This window comes from Electrona antarctica (assembly GCF_951216825.1).
Source record: "Electrona antarctica genome assembly, contig: scaffold_467, whole genome shotgun sequence".
Lineage (NCBI taxonomy): Eukaryota > Metazoa > Chordata > Actinopteri > Myctophiformes > Myctophidae > Electrona > Electrona antarctica.
Window position 1 is genome coordinate 79,373 of NW_027637663.1, and position 16,518 is coordinate 95,890.

The 16,518-nt window shown below is 45.0% G+C and overlaps 1 protein-coding gene across 1 annotated transcript in view; it reads left to right on the forward strand.

The window, feature by feature from the left end:
- Nucleotides 1-4,990, forward strand: part of hdac7a (histone deacetylase 7a) — a gene marked incomplete at its 3' end in the record, with an annotated part of 38,002 nt that extends 33,012 nt beyond the window's left edge. Inside the window, exons 15-19 of the mRNA XM_079531602.1 lie at nt 1-31; nt 1,339-1,394; nt 2,271-2,358; nt 2,896-3,015; nt 4,889-4,990. The exon at nt 1-31 is cut by the window's left edge and continues 77 nt beyond it. Of these exons, the coding sequence (XP_079387728.1) occupies nt 1-31; nt 1,339-1,394; nt 2,271-2,358; nt 2,896-3,015; nt 4,889-4,990 (397 nt within the window). The remainder of the gene's footprint in view (nt 32-1,338; nt 1,395-2,270; nt 2,359-2,895; nt 3,016-4,888) is intronic.
- Between the last annotated feature and the right edge of the window lie 11,528 nt (nt 4,991-16,518).

Below are 16,518 nucleotides of genomic sequence, written 5' to 3' on the forward strand. Positions count from 1 at the left end.
GGCCTTTAGAGTGGCTAAAGGGGAACTCAAGGTACCAACCAGTGTTGTCATGGCTGCTTATTAGAAGCACCTTTAGAGTGGCTAAAGGGGAACTCAAGGTACCAACCAGTGTTGTCATGGCTGCTTATTAGAAGCACCTTTAGAGTGGCTAAAGGGGAACTCAAGGTACCAACCAGTGTTGTCATGGCTGCTTATTAGAAGCACCTTTAGAGTGGCTAAAGGGGAACTCAAGGTACCAACCAGTGTTGTCATGGCTGCTTATTAGAAGCACCTTTCGGCTTGTTTTTCTGTAAAGTTGCTTGTAAATATTTGTTTTGTTTAGTTTAGTTTTAGTTTTTTAGTTTTTTTTGCTTGTTTCTAAAGTGTATAGAGCGTCGCAGTCCCGCCCCCTCGAGAGACCCGGAAAAGAAATCCCCGTTCATTTTCCTCATAGACTTTTCAGAAAGTATTTATTTAAAGACATTTACGCCGCGGACAAAGCCAACTGGGGTTGTGACAAATCATGACAACAAATAATTTTTCGGGCTGAACAAATAATTAGAAAGAAGAGGAAACGGCAGGTTACAACACTTTTTTTGTTGTTTTTCTTCTTTGTAATTATTTGTTTGGTCCAAAATATTGTGTTTGTTGTCTGATTTGTCACGACAAGAGTTGGCTTCGTACGACGCTTATAAGGTCTTTAAATAAATACGTTTTGAAATGTCTATGGGAAAAATGCAATTATGTTGTTAAAAGTGCTTCAAAAATATTCAAAATGTTTGCGTTGTGAGTTTGTAGATCTGATATTTTCAATTAGCCGATGTCAACCAGTAGATGTCAATAACAGGGTTATTGTATCAACATCCTCTAGACAACAGCGTTATTCTATTCATGTATTAACATCCTCTATACAGATTGGTTAAAATAACATTTTATCCGTTAAAGTTCCAGATTTCACATAATGTCTATTTGACCAGATCGTGACCTGAGGTTCTCTGTCAGTCCGTTCTCAAACGAAGAAAATCACTTCTTAAACCACAACAGAGTTGCCATGATTGAGTGTATTTATGTATTTGTAAGGCCCACTTTATGCTTTTCCTTGAACATTCCTTCATTTTTGTTTTACTTTACCGATTTATTTATTTATCTGATTCTACTTCCCTCCTGTCCAAAGCTGTTTGTGTGTTTTAAATGTAACAGCATAAATGGAGGTTATTAGCATTGTGGTCATGGCACATTATGTAGGATTGTGTATCCTATACATCAGTCTTGGTTTGAAGTGTTGTGGTGGTGGACACTAAACATGTGTGTCCTTCTCCGTGGTGGATACTAAACATGTGTGTCCTTCTCCGTCCGCAGAACGGTTTCGCTGTGGTCAGGCCACCAGGGCATCACGCTGACCCTTCCAACCCAATGTGAGTGTGCGTGTGCGTGTGTGTGTGTGTGTGTGTGTGTGTGTGTGTGTGTGTGTGTGTGTGTGTGTGTGTGCGCGCGCGCGCGTGTGTGTGTGTGTGTGTGTGTGTGTTTTTTTTTCCTGTCCTTGTTGCAATGTCAACACTGTCAAATTATGTTATTTATGAATGGATTTCATAAATAAATATAAACAACAAATCGTTTCTCTTTATGTCTCTCCTCTCTGACTCTCTCTCTCTCTCTCTCTCTCTCTCTCTCTCTCTCTCTCTCTCTCTCTCTCTCAATTCAATTTCAAAAGGCTTTATTGGCATGATAAATATGTTCTACATTGCCAAAGCATACATACAACAAAACAAAAGTCAACATTGCACGCACAGAGACAACAACAAACATCCCAACAATAATGAACAACAAGCAATACAGTAACAATGAAAATAAATTAACAAACAGAAACATAACAGCAACTTAATGACCCTGTTCAGACAGATATACCTGTCTCTTCTGTCCACTGGCTGTCCCTCAGTTGATGACAACTCCACACGTATTTTGCTGCCAAAACTGTGCATTTGGACTGTTCTCCCAGAACATATTGAAATGATGAGTTATTAATGGTGGATTCAAATTCTTTATATTTTTCTTTAAATTTAGGGAAGAATGATTCTCTGATGTCTTTATATTTGTTGCATTGTCTCTCTCTCTCTCTCTCTCTCTCTCTCTCTCTCTCTCTCTCTCTCTCTCTCTCTCTCGCTCTCTCTCTCTCTCTCTGTCTCTCTCTCTCACCTCCCTCCCTCTCTCCTCTCCTATGATAAATAACGTCCATGCTTGAGATGACATTGTCGTTGACATGTAGCGTTGGTGTTTGTGTGTTTGTGTCTCAGGGGGTTCTGTTACTTCAACTCGGTGGCCATCGCAGCCCGGCAGCTCCAGCAGAAACTCAGCGCCAGTAAGATCCTCATCGTAGACTGGGTGAGACGCTCAATGTGTTGACTTAAAGGTGTCATGACATGTTGCTTTTTACTAAACCTTAAAAGTCTTTATCGTGGTCCTTCAAAAGAGTATTCAAAAGTTTTAACCCATTTTGGGCGGGAACCCCTTTTGTTGTTTTAAACATTATGTTATAATTTAGCTATTGAAAAATAGCAGATCTACAAGCTCTCGGTGGCGCGCTACGAGCTTGTAGGTCTGCTATTTATTTATTTTTATAATTCAAATTTTTATTTGTTTTTCAAAATCGTACAAAATCTAGGTTCAACATTACAGGTCTGCTTTTTTTGAAAAATTGTGAAAATGTTTATTTCAGAGAACTGGAGGATTTAGAAGATTTCTTTTAAATTTCGAGGTCAGGCCTAAATGGGTTAACTGAAAAATCTCCAACTTCCACCGTTACCGACTCGGGTCTAGTTTCGTGAAAAATTTATATTTTTCATTTTCTGAAAATGAACATTTGGGAGTTAGTTGATGTCCATAATGTCTCCTTCCTCCTCCTCCTGTTGTTGTTGTCAGGACGTTCACCATGGCAACGGCACCCAGGAAGTGTTCTACGGTGATCCCAGTGTTCTCTACGTCTCGCTGCATCGCTATGACGACGGGAACTTCTTCCCTGGCAGCGGGTCCCCTGCAGAGGTGTGTGACATCACTATAGCAACCACAGTAACATGTAGAGGACCGCTGCCGTAGTAACCTGGATGCTAAGGCCTGACTCACACCTTTCGATCTAGCATACAACATTGATGCATGCTAGATGTAAACAAAGGGTTTGTTTATATCTTGCCCCAATGCATTTCCAATGGAAGTCACATGGTTTGACGCAACATTTTTGTTGTACGGCTTTCGGCTGTGTTTCGACTGCCTCCCTCCCCCTCATACAACACAAATGTTGTGTCAAACCATGTGACTCCCATTGGAAATGAATTGCGAGCTTGCATCAGTCAATAAGTCTCATGCATCAGCTATACATCACTCTGTTGTATAGGTGTGAGTCAGGCCTATGTCATGGTGTGAGTCAGGCCTATGTCATATCATGACTCGGGATGGCCTGTTTAAAAAGCTCCTTTTCTGTCAGAATGCACTCACACACACACACACACACACACACACACACACACCCATGCACGCACACACCCATGCACGCACGCACACGCGCACAGGGACAAAAGTAATACTCTGATTGTTATTTAAGCAATCTTCCTTTGATAAATCCACAACACAAACCAGGCTGACTAGTCACTAGTGTGTCATGAGCACCCCCTTGTGGACAAATCAGCAGACATACAGTACATACAGACAGACAGCCTAATTATTGTATAGCATTCACTTTCATACAAACATTCATAGTCAAATGTGTCAAGTTCAGCAGTAATTGATGACAATGTGTTGTTGCTGTCTTTGTATACATTAGGGCTTAAGTGGTTAAACATACTGTAGATTGTGTGTAAGATGTTGTAGCTGTACAGTATGAGTAATGTGTGCATTGCAAAATAATACGTAGCCTATTGTAACTCTTTCTTACTCTGGCTGACTCCTCCTACGTATTTGATTACGGCTCGCCTTGGTCTTGCCGACTACTATTTTACTAGTTGATTAGTCATATTTTATGTTCTTTTTCCCATATACACATCTCTTGTAAACTCTAGATATAGGCCGTTAAATGTGCTGGTCTATAACGTTCAGTAGCCAATGTTGAAATTAATATGAACAACCTCACCAGCCTGAAAAGGCTGCTCTCTACTCTCTACAATGTAGAGAGCAGTAGAAGAGTTTACATATAGTACACATAGTACATGCATACACCTTCCCTAATGATTATATCTGGTTTCAGTATTTATTTATGGTGTATTGTCTCTATTATTAAGGTTATTGTAGCAGTCAATTTATATTGGGGGGCGGGAGGGGGCGGGGCGGGGGTCCCTGAGACATTGCCAAAGTATTTCTGGGGGTGCCCGGCCAAAAACGTTGAGAACCCCTGGACTACATGATCGTGTGGAGAAAACACCATTTTTTATACATTTATTGATTACATTAAAGTTAGGTAGTATTTCTTTAGTTGAGGACAGCCATATTATTTCATAGTGTGGCTTTTGAATGTAGGATGCATAGGTGTATTGTGTAGGTTGTACAGAATAATGTAAATGTCAGGTTCCTATCATGATGCTCATTCTGCTCCAGCTTAAGGTTCAAGGTTCAAGGTCTTTATTAATGTCCCAGAAGGGCAATTGGGTTTACAGCAAAAGTAGTGGTTTCAAAACATACAAACAATACAAACACAAACAGGACAACAACAGACATGAGACACCATAGCATAAACAGAGGTCTGGGCACATATAGTGCGGGTATAGAATCAAAGATAAAAAATAAGAAAGGCTACATTCAAAAAAGTGCTAAGATATAAGATATAAAGTGCCGCATAAAGTGCTTGTTTCAGCATCGTCATCATCACATTACATGTTACTGGCAGCGTTGACTAAGATGTGTGTGTGTGAACCTGTGTGTGTTCCAGGTTGGCTCTGGCTCTGGGGTGGGCTTCAATGTGAACATAGCGTGGACCGGAGGCCTGGACCCTCCCATGGGAGACGCAGAGTACCTGGCTGCCTTCAGGTAAACAGCATTTACATCTTATTATACAGAGTACCTGGCTGCCTTCAGGTAAACAGCGTTTACATCTTATTATACAGAGTACCTGGCTGCCTTCAGGTAAACAGCATTTACATCTTATTATACAGAGTACCTGGCTGCCTTCAGGTAAACAGCGTTTACATCTTATTATACAGAGTACCTGGCTGCCTTCAGGTAAACAGCATTTACATCTTATTATACAGAGTACCTGGCTGCCTTCAGGTAAACAGCGTTTACATCTTATTATACAGAGTACCTGGCTGCCTTCAGGTAAACAGCGTTTACATCTTATTATACAGAGTACCTGGCTGCCTTCAGGTAAACAGCGTTTACATCTTATTATACAGAGTACCTGGCTGCCTTCAGGTAAACAGCGTTTACATCTTATTATACAGAGTACCTGGCTGCCTTCAGGTAAACAGCGTTTACATCTTATTATACAGAGTACCTGGCTGCCTTCAGGTAAACAGCGTTTACATCTTATTATACAGAGTACCTGGCTGCCTTCAGGTAAACAGCGTTTACATCTTATTATACAGAGTACCTGGCTGCCTTCAGGTAAACAGCGTTTACATCTTATTATACAGAGTACCTGGCTGCCTTCAGGTAAACAGCGTTTACATCTTATTATACAGAGTACCTGGCTGCCTTCAGGTAAACAGCGTTTACATCTTATTATACAGAGTACCTGGCTGCCTTCAGGTAAACAGCGTTTACATCTTATTATACAGAGTACCTGGCTGCCTTCAGGTAAACAGCGTTTACATCTTATTATACAGAGTACCTGGCTGCCTTCAGGTAAACAGCGTTTACATCTTATTATACAGAGTACCTGGCTGCCTTCAGGTAAACAGCGTTTACATCTTATTATACAGAGTACCTGGCTGCCTTCAGGTAAACAGCGTTTACATCTTATTATACAGAGTACCTGGCTGCCTTCAGGTAAACACTGTTTACATCTTATTATACAGAGTACCTGGCTGCCTTCAGGTAAACACTGTTTACATCTTATTATACAGAGTACCTGGCTGCCTTCAGGTAAACAGCGTTTACATCTTATTATACAGAGTACCTGGCTGCCTTCAGGTAAACACTGTTTACATCTTATTATACAGAGTACCTGGCTGCCTTCAGGTAAACACTGTTTACATCTTATTATACAGAGTACCTGGCTGCCTTCAGGTAAACACTGTGTTTACATCTTATTATACAGAGTACCTGGCTGCCTTCAGGTAAACACAGTGTTTACATCTTATTATACAGAGTACCTGGCTGCCTTCAGGTAAACACAGTGTTTACATCTTATTATACAGAGTACCTGGCTGCCTTCAGGTAAACACAGTGTTTACATCTTATTATACAGAGTACCTGGCTGCCTTCAGGTAAACAGCGTTTACATCTTATTATACAGAGTACCTGGCTGCCTTCAGGTACACAGTGTTTACATCTTATTATACAGAGTACCTGGCTGCCTTCAGGTACACAGTGTTTACATCTTATTATAGAGAGTACCTGGCTGCCTTCAGGTACACAGCGTTTACATCTTATTATACAGAGTACCTGGCTGCCTTCAGGTACACAGCGTTTACATCTTATTATACAGAGTACCTGGCTGCCTTCAGGTAAACCGTGTTTACATCTTATTATACAGAGTACCTGGCTGCCTTCAGGTAAACAGCGTTTACATCTTATTATACAGAGTACCTGGCTGCCTTCAGGTAAACAGCGTTTACATCTTATTATACAGAGTACCTGGCTGCCTTCAGGTAAACAGCGTTTACATCTTATTATACAGAGTACCTGGCTGCCTTCAGGTAAACAGCGTTTACATCTTATTATACAGAGTACCTGGCTGCCTTCAGGTAAACAGCGTTTACATCTTATTATACAGAGTACCTGGCTGCCTTCAGGTACACAGCGTTTACATCTTATTATACAGAGTACCTGGCTGCCTTCAGGTAAACCGTGTTTACATCTTATTATACAGAGTACCTGGCTGCCTTCAGGTAAACAGCGTTTACATCTTATTATACAGAGTACCTGGCTGCCTTCAGGTAAACAGCGTTTACATCTTATTATACAGAGTACCTGGCTGCCTTCAGGTAAACAGCGTTTACATCTTATTATACAGAGTACCTGGCTGCCTTCAGGTAAACAGCGTTTACATCTTATTATACAGAGTACCTGGCTGCCTTCAGGTAAACAGCGTTTACATCTTATTATACAGAGTACCTGGCTGCCTTCAGGTAAACAGCGTTTACATCTTATTATACAGAGTACCTGGCTGCCTTCAGGTAAACAGCGTTTACATCTTATTATACAGAGTACCTGGCTGCCTTCAGGTAAACAGCGTTTACATCTTATTATACAGAGTACCTGGCTGCCTTCAGGTAAACACTGTGTTTACATCTTATTATACAGAGTACCTGGCTGCCTTCAGGTAAACACAGTGTTTACATCTTATTATACAGAGTACCTGGCTGCCTTCAGGTAAACAGCGTTTACATCTTATTATACAGAGTACCTGGCTGCCTTCAGGTAAACACTGTTTACATCTTATTATACAGAGTACCTGGCTGCCTTCAGGTAAACACAGTGTTTACATCTTATTATACAGAGTACCTGGCTGCCTTCAGGTAAACACAGTGTTTACATCTTATTATACAGAGTACCTGGCTGCCTTCAGGTAAACACAGCGTTTACATCTTATTATACAGAGTACCTGGCTGCCTTCAGGTAAACACAGCGTTTACATCTTATTATACAGAGTACCTGGCTGCCTTCAGGTAAACACAGCGTTTACATCTTATTATACAGAGTACCTGGCTGCCTTCAGGTAAACACAGTGTTTACATCTTATTATACAGAGTACCTGGCTGCCTTCAGGTAAACAGCGTTTACATCTTATTATACAGAGTACCTGGCTGCCTTCAGGTAAAAAGCGTTTACATCTTATTATACAGAGTACCTGGCTGCCTTCAGGTACACAGTGTTTACATCTTATTATACAGAGTACCTGGCTGCCTTCAGGTAAACAGCGTTTACATCTTATTATACAGAGTACCTGGCTGCCTTCAGGTAAACACTGTTTACATCTTATTATACAGAGTACCTGGCTGCCTTCAGGTAAACCGTGTTTACATCTTATTATACAGAGTACCTGGCTGCCTTCAGGTAAACAGCGTTTACATCTTATTATACAGAGTACCTGGCTGCCTTCAGGTAAACACAGTGTTTACATCTTATTATACAGAGTACCTGGCTGCCTTCAGGTAAACAGTGTTTACATCTTATTCAATGATGCAATGATAATGAATTGCATTTTTATAGCGCTTTTCCAAGTGCTCAAAGCGCTTTACAATGGTTCATTCATTCATACATTGGGAGGTGAAGCGGCGAACAGTCAACTCCGCAGCGTCCTCACTTCCCACATTCACACACCAATGGTGGCGAGTTCACACCGACCAACTCATTGGATGCAATGTAGGGTTCAGTGTCTTGCCCAAGGACACTTCGACATGTGGACAGGAGGAGCCGGGATTCGAACCGCCGACCCAGGGATCATTGGACGACCAGCATGGAGAGGCTTCCAGTGAGTGGGCTGGTAGAGGTTCAGCATGGAGAGGCTTCCAGTGAGTGGGCTGGTAGAGGTTCAGCATGGAGAGGCTTCCAGTGAGTGGGCTGGTAGAGGTTCAGCATGGAGAGGCTTCCATTGAGTGGGCTGGTAGAGGTTCAGCATGGAGAGGCTTCCAGTGAGTGGGCTGGTAGAGGTTCAGCATGGAGAGGCTTCCATTGAGTGGGCTGGTAGAGGTTCAGCATGGAGAGGCTTCCATTGAGTGGGCTGGTAGAGGTTCAGCATGGAGAGGCTTCCATTGAGTGGGCTGGTGGAGGTTCAGCATGGAGAGGCTTCCAGTGAGTGGGCTGGTGGAGGTTCAGCATGGAGAGGCTTCCAGTGAGTGGGCTGGTAGAGGTTCAGCATGGAGAGGCTTCCAGTGAGTGGGCTGGTGGAGGTTCAGCATGGAGAGGCTTCCAGTGAGTGGGCTGGTAGAGGTTCAGCATGGAGAGGCTTCCAGTGAGTGGGCTGGTGGAGGTTCAGCATGGAGAGGCTTCCAGTGAGTGGGCTGGTGGAGGTTCAGCATGGAGAGGCTTCCAGTGAGTGGGCTGGTAGAGGTTCAGCATGGAGAGGCTTCCAGTGAGTGGGCTGGTGGAGGTTCAGCATGGAGAGGCTTCCAGTGAGTGGGCTGGTAGAGGTTCAGCATGGAGAGGCTTCCAGTGAGTGGGCTGGTAGAGGTTCAGCATGGAGAGGCTTCCATTGAGTGGGCTGGTAGAGGTTCAGCATGGAGAGGCTTCCATTGAGTGGGCTGGTAGAGGTTCAGCATGGAGAGGCTTCCAGTGAGTGGGCTGGTAGAGGTTCAGCATGGAGAGGCTTCCATTGAGTGGGCTGGTAGAGGTTCAGCATGGAGAGGCTTCCATTGAGTGGGCTGGTAGAGGTTCAGCATGGAGAGGCTTCCATTGAGTGGGCTGGTAGAGGTTCAGCATGGAGAGGCTTCCATTGAGTGGGCTGGTAGAGGTTCAGCATGGAGAGGCTTCCATTGAGTGGGCTGGTGGAGGTTCAGCATGGAGAGGCTTCCAGTGAGTGGGCTGGTGGAGGTTCAGCATGGAGAGGCTTCCAGTGAGTGGGCTGGTGGAGGTTCAGCATGGAGAGGCTTCCATTGAGTGGGCTGGTGGTGGAGGTTCAGCATGGAGAGGCTTCCAGTGAGTGGGCTGGTGGAGGTTCAGCATGGAGAGGCTTCCAGTGAGTGGTCTGGTGGAGGTTCAGCATGGAGAGGCTTCCATTGAGTGGGCTGGTGGAGGTTTAGCATGGAGAGGCTTCCAGTGAGTGGGCTGGTGGAGGTTTAGCATGGAGAGGCTTCCAGTGAGTGGGCTGGTGGAGGTTCAGCATGGAGAGGCTTCCAGTGAGTGGCCTGGTGGAGGTTCAGCATGGAGAGGCTTCCAGTGAGGCTGGTGGAGGTTCAGCATGGAGAGGCTTCCAGTGAGTGGGCTGGTGGAGGTTCAGCATGGAGAGGCTTCCAGTGAGTGGCCTGGTGGAGGTTCAGCATGGAGAGGCTTCCATTGAGTGGGCTGGTGGAGGTTCAGCATGGAGAGGCTTCCAGTGAGTGGTCTGGTGGAGGTTCAGCATGGAGAGGCTTCCATTGAGTGGGCTGGTGGAGGTTCAGCATGGAGAGGCTTCCAGTGAGTGGGCTGGTGGAGGTTCAGCATGGAGAGGCTTCCAGTGAGTGGGCTGGTGGAGGTTCAGCATGGAGAGGCTTCCAGTGAGGCTGGTGGAGGTTCAGCATGGAGAGGCTTCCAGTGAGGCTGGTGGAGGTTTAGCATGGAGAGGCTTCGGCCTGAGGCCTGACTCACACCTTCGCATCTAGCATACAACATTGTTGGATGCTAGATGCATGAGACTTGTTTACTGATGCAAGCTCGCAATGCATTTCCAATGTAAGTCACATGGTTTGACACAAAATTTGTGTTGTACGGCTTTCGGCTTTCGTGTGAGTCAGGCCTGACTCACACGTGCACAACAGATTGATGTATAGCTGATGCAAGTTCGCAATGCATTTCCAATGGGAGTCACATGGTTTGACACAACATTTTTGTTGTATGAGGGGGAGGGTGGGGGGTAGGTCGAAACACAGCCGAAAGCCATACAACAAAAATGTTGTGTCAAACCATGTGACTTCCATTGGAAATGCATTGGGGCGGCCATGACACTTACGCTTTGTTTAGATCTACCATGCAACATTGTTGTATGCTAGATGTAAAGGTGTGAGTCAGGCCTTCCAGTGAGTGGGCTGGTGGAGGTTCATTGTTGTATGCTAGATGTAAAGGTGTGAGTCAGGCCTTCCAGTGAGTGGGCTGGTGGAGGTTCATTGTTGTATGCTAGATGTAAAGGTGTGAGTCAGGCCTTCCAGTGAGTGGGCTGGTGGAGGTTCATTGTTGTATGGTAGATGTAAAGGTGTGAGTCAGGCCTTCCAGTGAGTGGGCTGGTGGAGGTTCATTGTTGTATGCTAGATGTAAAGGTGTGAGTCAGGCCTTCCAGTGAGTGGGCTGGTGGAGGTTCATTGTTGTATGCTAGATGTAAGGTGTGAGTCAGGCCTTCCAGTGAGTGGGCTGGTGGAGGTTCATTGTTGTATGCTAGATGTAAAGGTGTGAGTCAGGCCTTCCAGTGAGTGGGCTGGTGGAGGTTCATTGTTGTATGCTAGATGTAAGGTGTGAGTCAGGCCTTCCAGTGAGTGGGCTGGTGGAGGTTCATTGTTGTATGGTAGATGTAAAGGTGTGAGTCAGGCCTTCCAGTGAGTGGGCTGGTGGAGGTTCATTGTTGTATGCTAGATGTAAAGGTGTGAGTCAGGCCTTCCAGTGAGTGGGCTGGTGGAGGTTCATTGTTGTATGCTAGATGTAAAGGTGTGAGTCAGGCCTTCCAGTGAGTGGGCTGGTGGAGGTTCATTGTTGTATGGTAGATGTAAAGGTGTGAGTCAGGCCTTCCAGTGAGTGGGCTGGTGGAGGTTCATTGTTGTATGCTAGATGTAAAGGTGTGAGTCAGGCCTTCCAGTGAGTGGGCTGGTGGAGGTTCATTGTTGTATGGTAGATGTAAAGGTGTGAGTTAGGCCTTCCAGTGAGTGGGCTGGTGGAGGTTCATTGTTGTATGCTAGATGTAAAGGTGTGAGTCAGGCCTTCCAGTGAGTGGGCTGGTGGAGGTTCATTGTTGTATGGTAGATGTAAAGGTGTGAGTCAGGCCTTCCAGTGAGTGGGCTGGTGGAGGTTCATTGTTGTATGCTAGATGTAAAGGTGTGAGTCAGGCCTTCCAGTGAGTGGGCTGGTGGAGGTTCATTGTTGTATGCTAGATGTAAAGGTGTGAGTCAGGCCTTCCAGTGAGTGGGCTGGTGGAGGTTCATTGTTGTATGGTAGATGTAAAGGTGTGAGTCAGGCCTTCCAGTGAGTGGGCTGGTGGAGGTTCATTGTTGTATGCTAGATGTAAAGGTGTGAGTCAGGCCTTCCAGTGAGTGGGCTGGTGGAGGTTCATTGTTGTATGGTAGATGTAAAGGTGTGAGTCAGGCCTTCCAGTGAGTGGGCTGGTGGAGGTTCATTGTTGTATGCTAGATGTAAAGGTGTGAGTCAGGCCTTCCAGTGAGTGGGCTGGTGGAGGTTCATTGTTGTATGGTAGATGTAAAGGTGTGAGTCAGGCCTTCCAGTGAGTGGGCTGGTGGAGGTTCATTGTTGTATGCTAGATGTAAAGGTGTGAGTCAGGCCTTCCAGTGAGTGGGCTGGTGGAGGTTCATTGTTGTATGCTAGATGTAAAGGTGTGAGTCAGGCCTTCCAGTGAGTGGGCTGGTGGAGGTTCATTGTTGTATGGTAGATGTAAAGGTGTGAGTCAGGCCTTCCAGTGAGTGGGCTGGTGGAGGTTCATTGTTGTATGGTAGATGTAAAGGTGTGAGTCAGGCCTTCCAGTGAGTGGGCTGGTGGAGGTTCATTGTTGTATGCTAGATGTAAAGGTGTGAGTCAGGCCTTCCAGTGAGTGGGCTGGTGGAGGTTCATTGTTGTATGCTAGATGTAAAGGTGTGAGTCAGGCCTTCCAGTGAGTGGGCTGGTGGAGGTTCATTGTTGTATGCTAGATGTAAAGGTGTGAGTCAGGCCTTCCAGTGAGTGGGCTGGTGGAGGTTCATTGTTGTATGCTAGATGTAAAGGTGTGAGTCAGGCCTTCCAGTGAGTGGGCTGGTGGAGGTTCATTGTTGTATGCTAGATGTAAAGGTGTGAGTCAGGCCTTCCAGTGAGTGGGCTGGTGGAGGTTCATTGTTGTATGCTAGATGTAAAGGTGTGAGTCAGGCCTTCCAGTGAGTGGGCTGGTGGAGGTTCATTGTCTTGCTCAAGGACACATGGCCGGCTCAGTGTTGTACTGTTGTTTGTTCTTTCAAGAGCTGAGTCAATCAGCTAGAGATTAAAACAGCTCTCTGCTCTTTTGCTTTTATTTTGGGAGGTGATCAGTGATCCAAGCGTAAAACAATTACGCTTGGATCACTGCAGGCCAATAAATACCCACTGTATTTACAAAGAGCTGATTGTTCCTCAGTCTGTTTCTCATTGAGAGTCTTGGACGTTGGATATAAACAGGTCATCAGCGTGACAGATGACTTGATTTGATCAGAGGCATCGTTTCAGAGCGTGCACGGTCACTTACAGTAAGCCATGTTTCAAAAATTGAAAACAAAACATAGCTGATCTACAAGCTCTCACAGTGCATTGTGACGTGATCTACAAGCTCACAGCGCATTGTGAACTGATCTACAAGCTCTCACAGTGCATTGTGAAGTGATCTACAAGCTCACAGCGCATTGTGAAGTGATCTACAAGCTCACAGCGCATTGTGAAGTGATCTACAAGCTCACAGTGCGTTGTGAAGTGATCTACAAGCTCACAGCGCGTTGTGAACTGATCTACAAGCTCACAGCGCGTTGTGAAGTGATCTACAAGCTCACAGCGCATTGTGAACTGATCTACAAGCTCACAGCGCATTGTGAAGTGATCTACAAGCTCACAGCGCGTTGTGAAGTGATCTACAAGCTCACAGCGCATTGTGAACTGATCTACAAGCTCTCACAGCGCGTTGTGAACTGATCTACAAGCTCACAGCGCATTGTGAACTGATCTACAAGCTCACAGCGCGTTGTGAACTGATCTACAAGCTCACAGCGCATTGTGAACTGATCTACAAGCTCACAGCGCATTGTGAAGTGATCTACAAGCTCACAGCGCGTTGTGAAGTGATCTACAAGCTCACAGCGCATTGTGAACTGATCTACAAGCTCTCACAGCGCATTGTGAACTGATCTACAAGCTCACAGCGCATTGTGAACTGATCTACAAGCTCTCACAGCGCATTGTGAACTGATCTACAAGCTCACAGCGCATTGTGAACTGATCTACAAGCTCACACAGCGCATTGTGAACTGATCTACAAGCTCTCACAGCGCATTGTGAACTGATCTACAAGCTCACAGCGCATTGTGAAGTGATCTACAAGCTCACACAGCGCATTGTGAAGTGATCTACAAGCTCACAGCGCATTGTGAAGTGATCTACAAGCTCACAGCGCGTTGTGAAGTGATCTACAAGCTCACAGCGCATTGTGAACTGATCTACAAGCTCACAGCGCATTGTGAACTGATCTACAAGCTCACAGCGCATTGTGAACTGATCTACAAGCTCTCACAGCACATTGTGAACTGATCTACAAGCTCACACAGCGCATTGTGAACTGATCTACAAGCTCACACAGCGCATTGTGAAGTGATCTACAAGCTCACAGCGCATTGTGAAGTGATCTACAAGCTCACAGCGCGTTGTGAACTGATCTACAAGCTCACAGCGCGTTGTGAAGTGATCTACAAGCTCACAGCGCGTTGTGAACTGATCTACAAGCTCTCACAGTGCATTGTGAAGTGATCTACAAGCTCACAGCGCGTTGTGAACTGATCTACAAGCTCACAGCGCGTTGTGAAGTGATCTACAAGCTCACAGCGCATTGTGAACTGATCTACAAGCTCACAGCGCATTGTGAAGTGATCTACAAGCTCACAGCGCATTGTTAAGTGATCTACAAGCTCACAGCGCATTGTGAACTGATCTACAAGCTCTCACAGCGCATTGTGAACTGATCTACAAGCTCACAGCGCATTGTGAACTGATCTACAAGCTCACAGCGCGTTGTGAACTGATCTACAAGCTCACAGCGCATTGTGAACTGATCTACAAGCTCACAGCGCATTGTGAAGTGATCTACAAGCTCACAGCGCATTGTGAAGTGATCTACAAGCTCACAGCGCGTTGTGAAGTGATCTACAAGCTCACAGCGCATTGTGAACTGATCTACAAGCTCACAGCGCATTGTGAACTGATCTACAAGCTCACAGCGCATTGTGAACTGATCTACAAGCTCACAGCGCATTGTGAAGTGATCTACAAGCTCACAGCGCATTGTGAACTGATCTACAAGCTCACAGCGCATTGTGAACTGATCTACAAGCTCACAGCGCATTGTGAACTGATCTACAAGCTCACAGCGCATTGTGAAGTGACAGTGTTGTGAGCGGATGGACATGCTATTTTTCCACTATTAACCTATTAATTCCAGGAAAGCTATTTTGTCATTTTTAGCATTATTTTATGCTTTTGCTATTCAAAAATAACAGATACACAAGCTCATAGTGTGTCACTTCATGCTACACTATGAGCTTAAGTATTGATCAGATATTGTTAAATTAGTGCAGATCTTTGAATATATATATATATATATTTTAAAGCAAACATGTTTAAATCAAATGAAAGAGGAAGGAAGGCACTGGAGTAACTCAGACAGTTTAACTTTTGGTGTTAGCATTATGTTATGCTTTAGCTATTGAAAAATAGCAGACCTACAAGCTCGTAGCGCGCCACCGAGTGGCGCGCTACGAGCTTGTAGGTCTGCTATTTTTGAAAAATCGTGAAAATATTTCAGAAAACTGGAGGATTTAGAAGATTTTTTTTAAATTTTGAGGTTGGGTTAAGCCCTTATTTTATTCACAGGGTGCAAGTAAAAATTGACAACGTTTCGATGTATCGGTCACATCTTCGTGCGGTCATTACCACCTGTCCTGCCTCTGAGATGCACCAGATCAGCCTGCCATAGGCTTGAGGCGCCGTTGGAACTCCCTTATGTTTAAATTAAAACCTTGCATGGCGGTCCCTGGAACAAAATATTTTGAGATGGGGGTCAGCGGCCAAATACATACAATTCTGGGGGTCCTTGACATGAAAATGTTTGAGCACCACTGATATAACAACACACATTTTTCGGAAAACTGTTATAATTAGTCTTAAAAAAAGATTATTTGTGGAAAAGTGTAAACAGGGACACCAGGATGGCTGCAGACAAGTGTCTATACCAGGTGTCACATGTCACACGGAGATAGATGGCTTGCCGTGGACTGATCAGATGCCCTCAGTGCTGATCTGCAAAATAAAACACAACCTTTGAATGTAGAAAATATGCACAAAAGACGACCTGCACTTGAGGTTAAGCCATTCTGGGCGGGATCCCCTTTTGGTGTTTTAACTAAGCATTATGTTATACTTTAGCTATTGAAAAATAGCAGATCTACAAGCTCATAGCGCGCCACCGAGTGGCGCGCTACGAGCTTGTAGGTCTGCTATTTTTTAAAAATCGTGAAAATGCGGCACAAATCTTTGAATATATATTCTTTCAGAAGACTTTTTTTTTATTTCGACGTCAGGCCTAAATGGGTTAAATGCGAACGCTAGGTGGGTGGCAACCGCTACCCCCCCCCCCCCCCCCAACCCCCCCGCCCCCCCCAGGACCCCTAAACGACGCTCCCGTTTGTGACGTCACTCTGTGGACTGTGTTGATTCATGTGGGGTGATGGTGGTGATTAGCAGGAATCTGGCTCCGTCCCGCCTCTGACGTAGGTTCTGTGC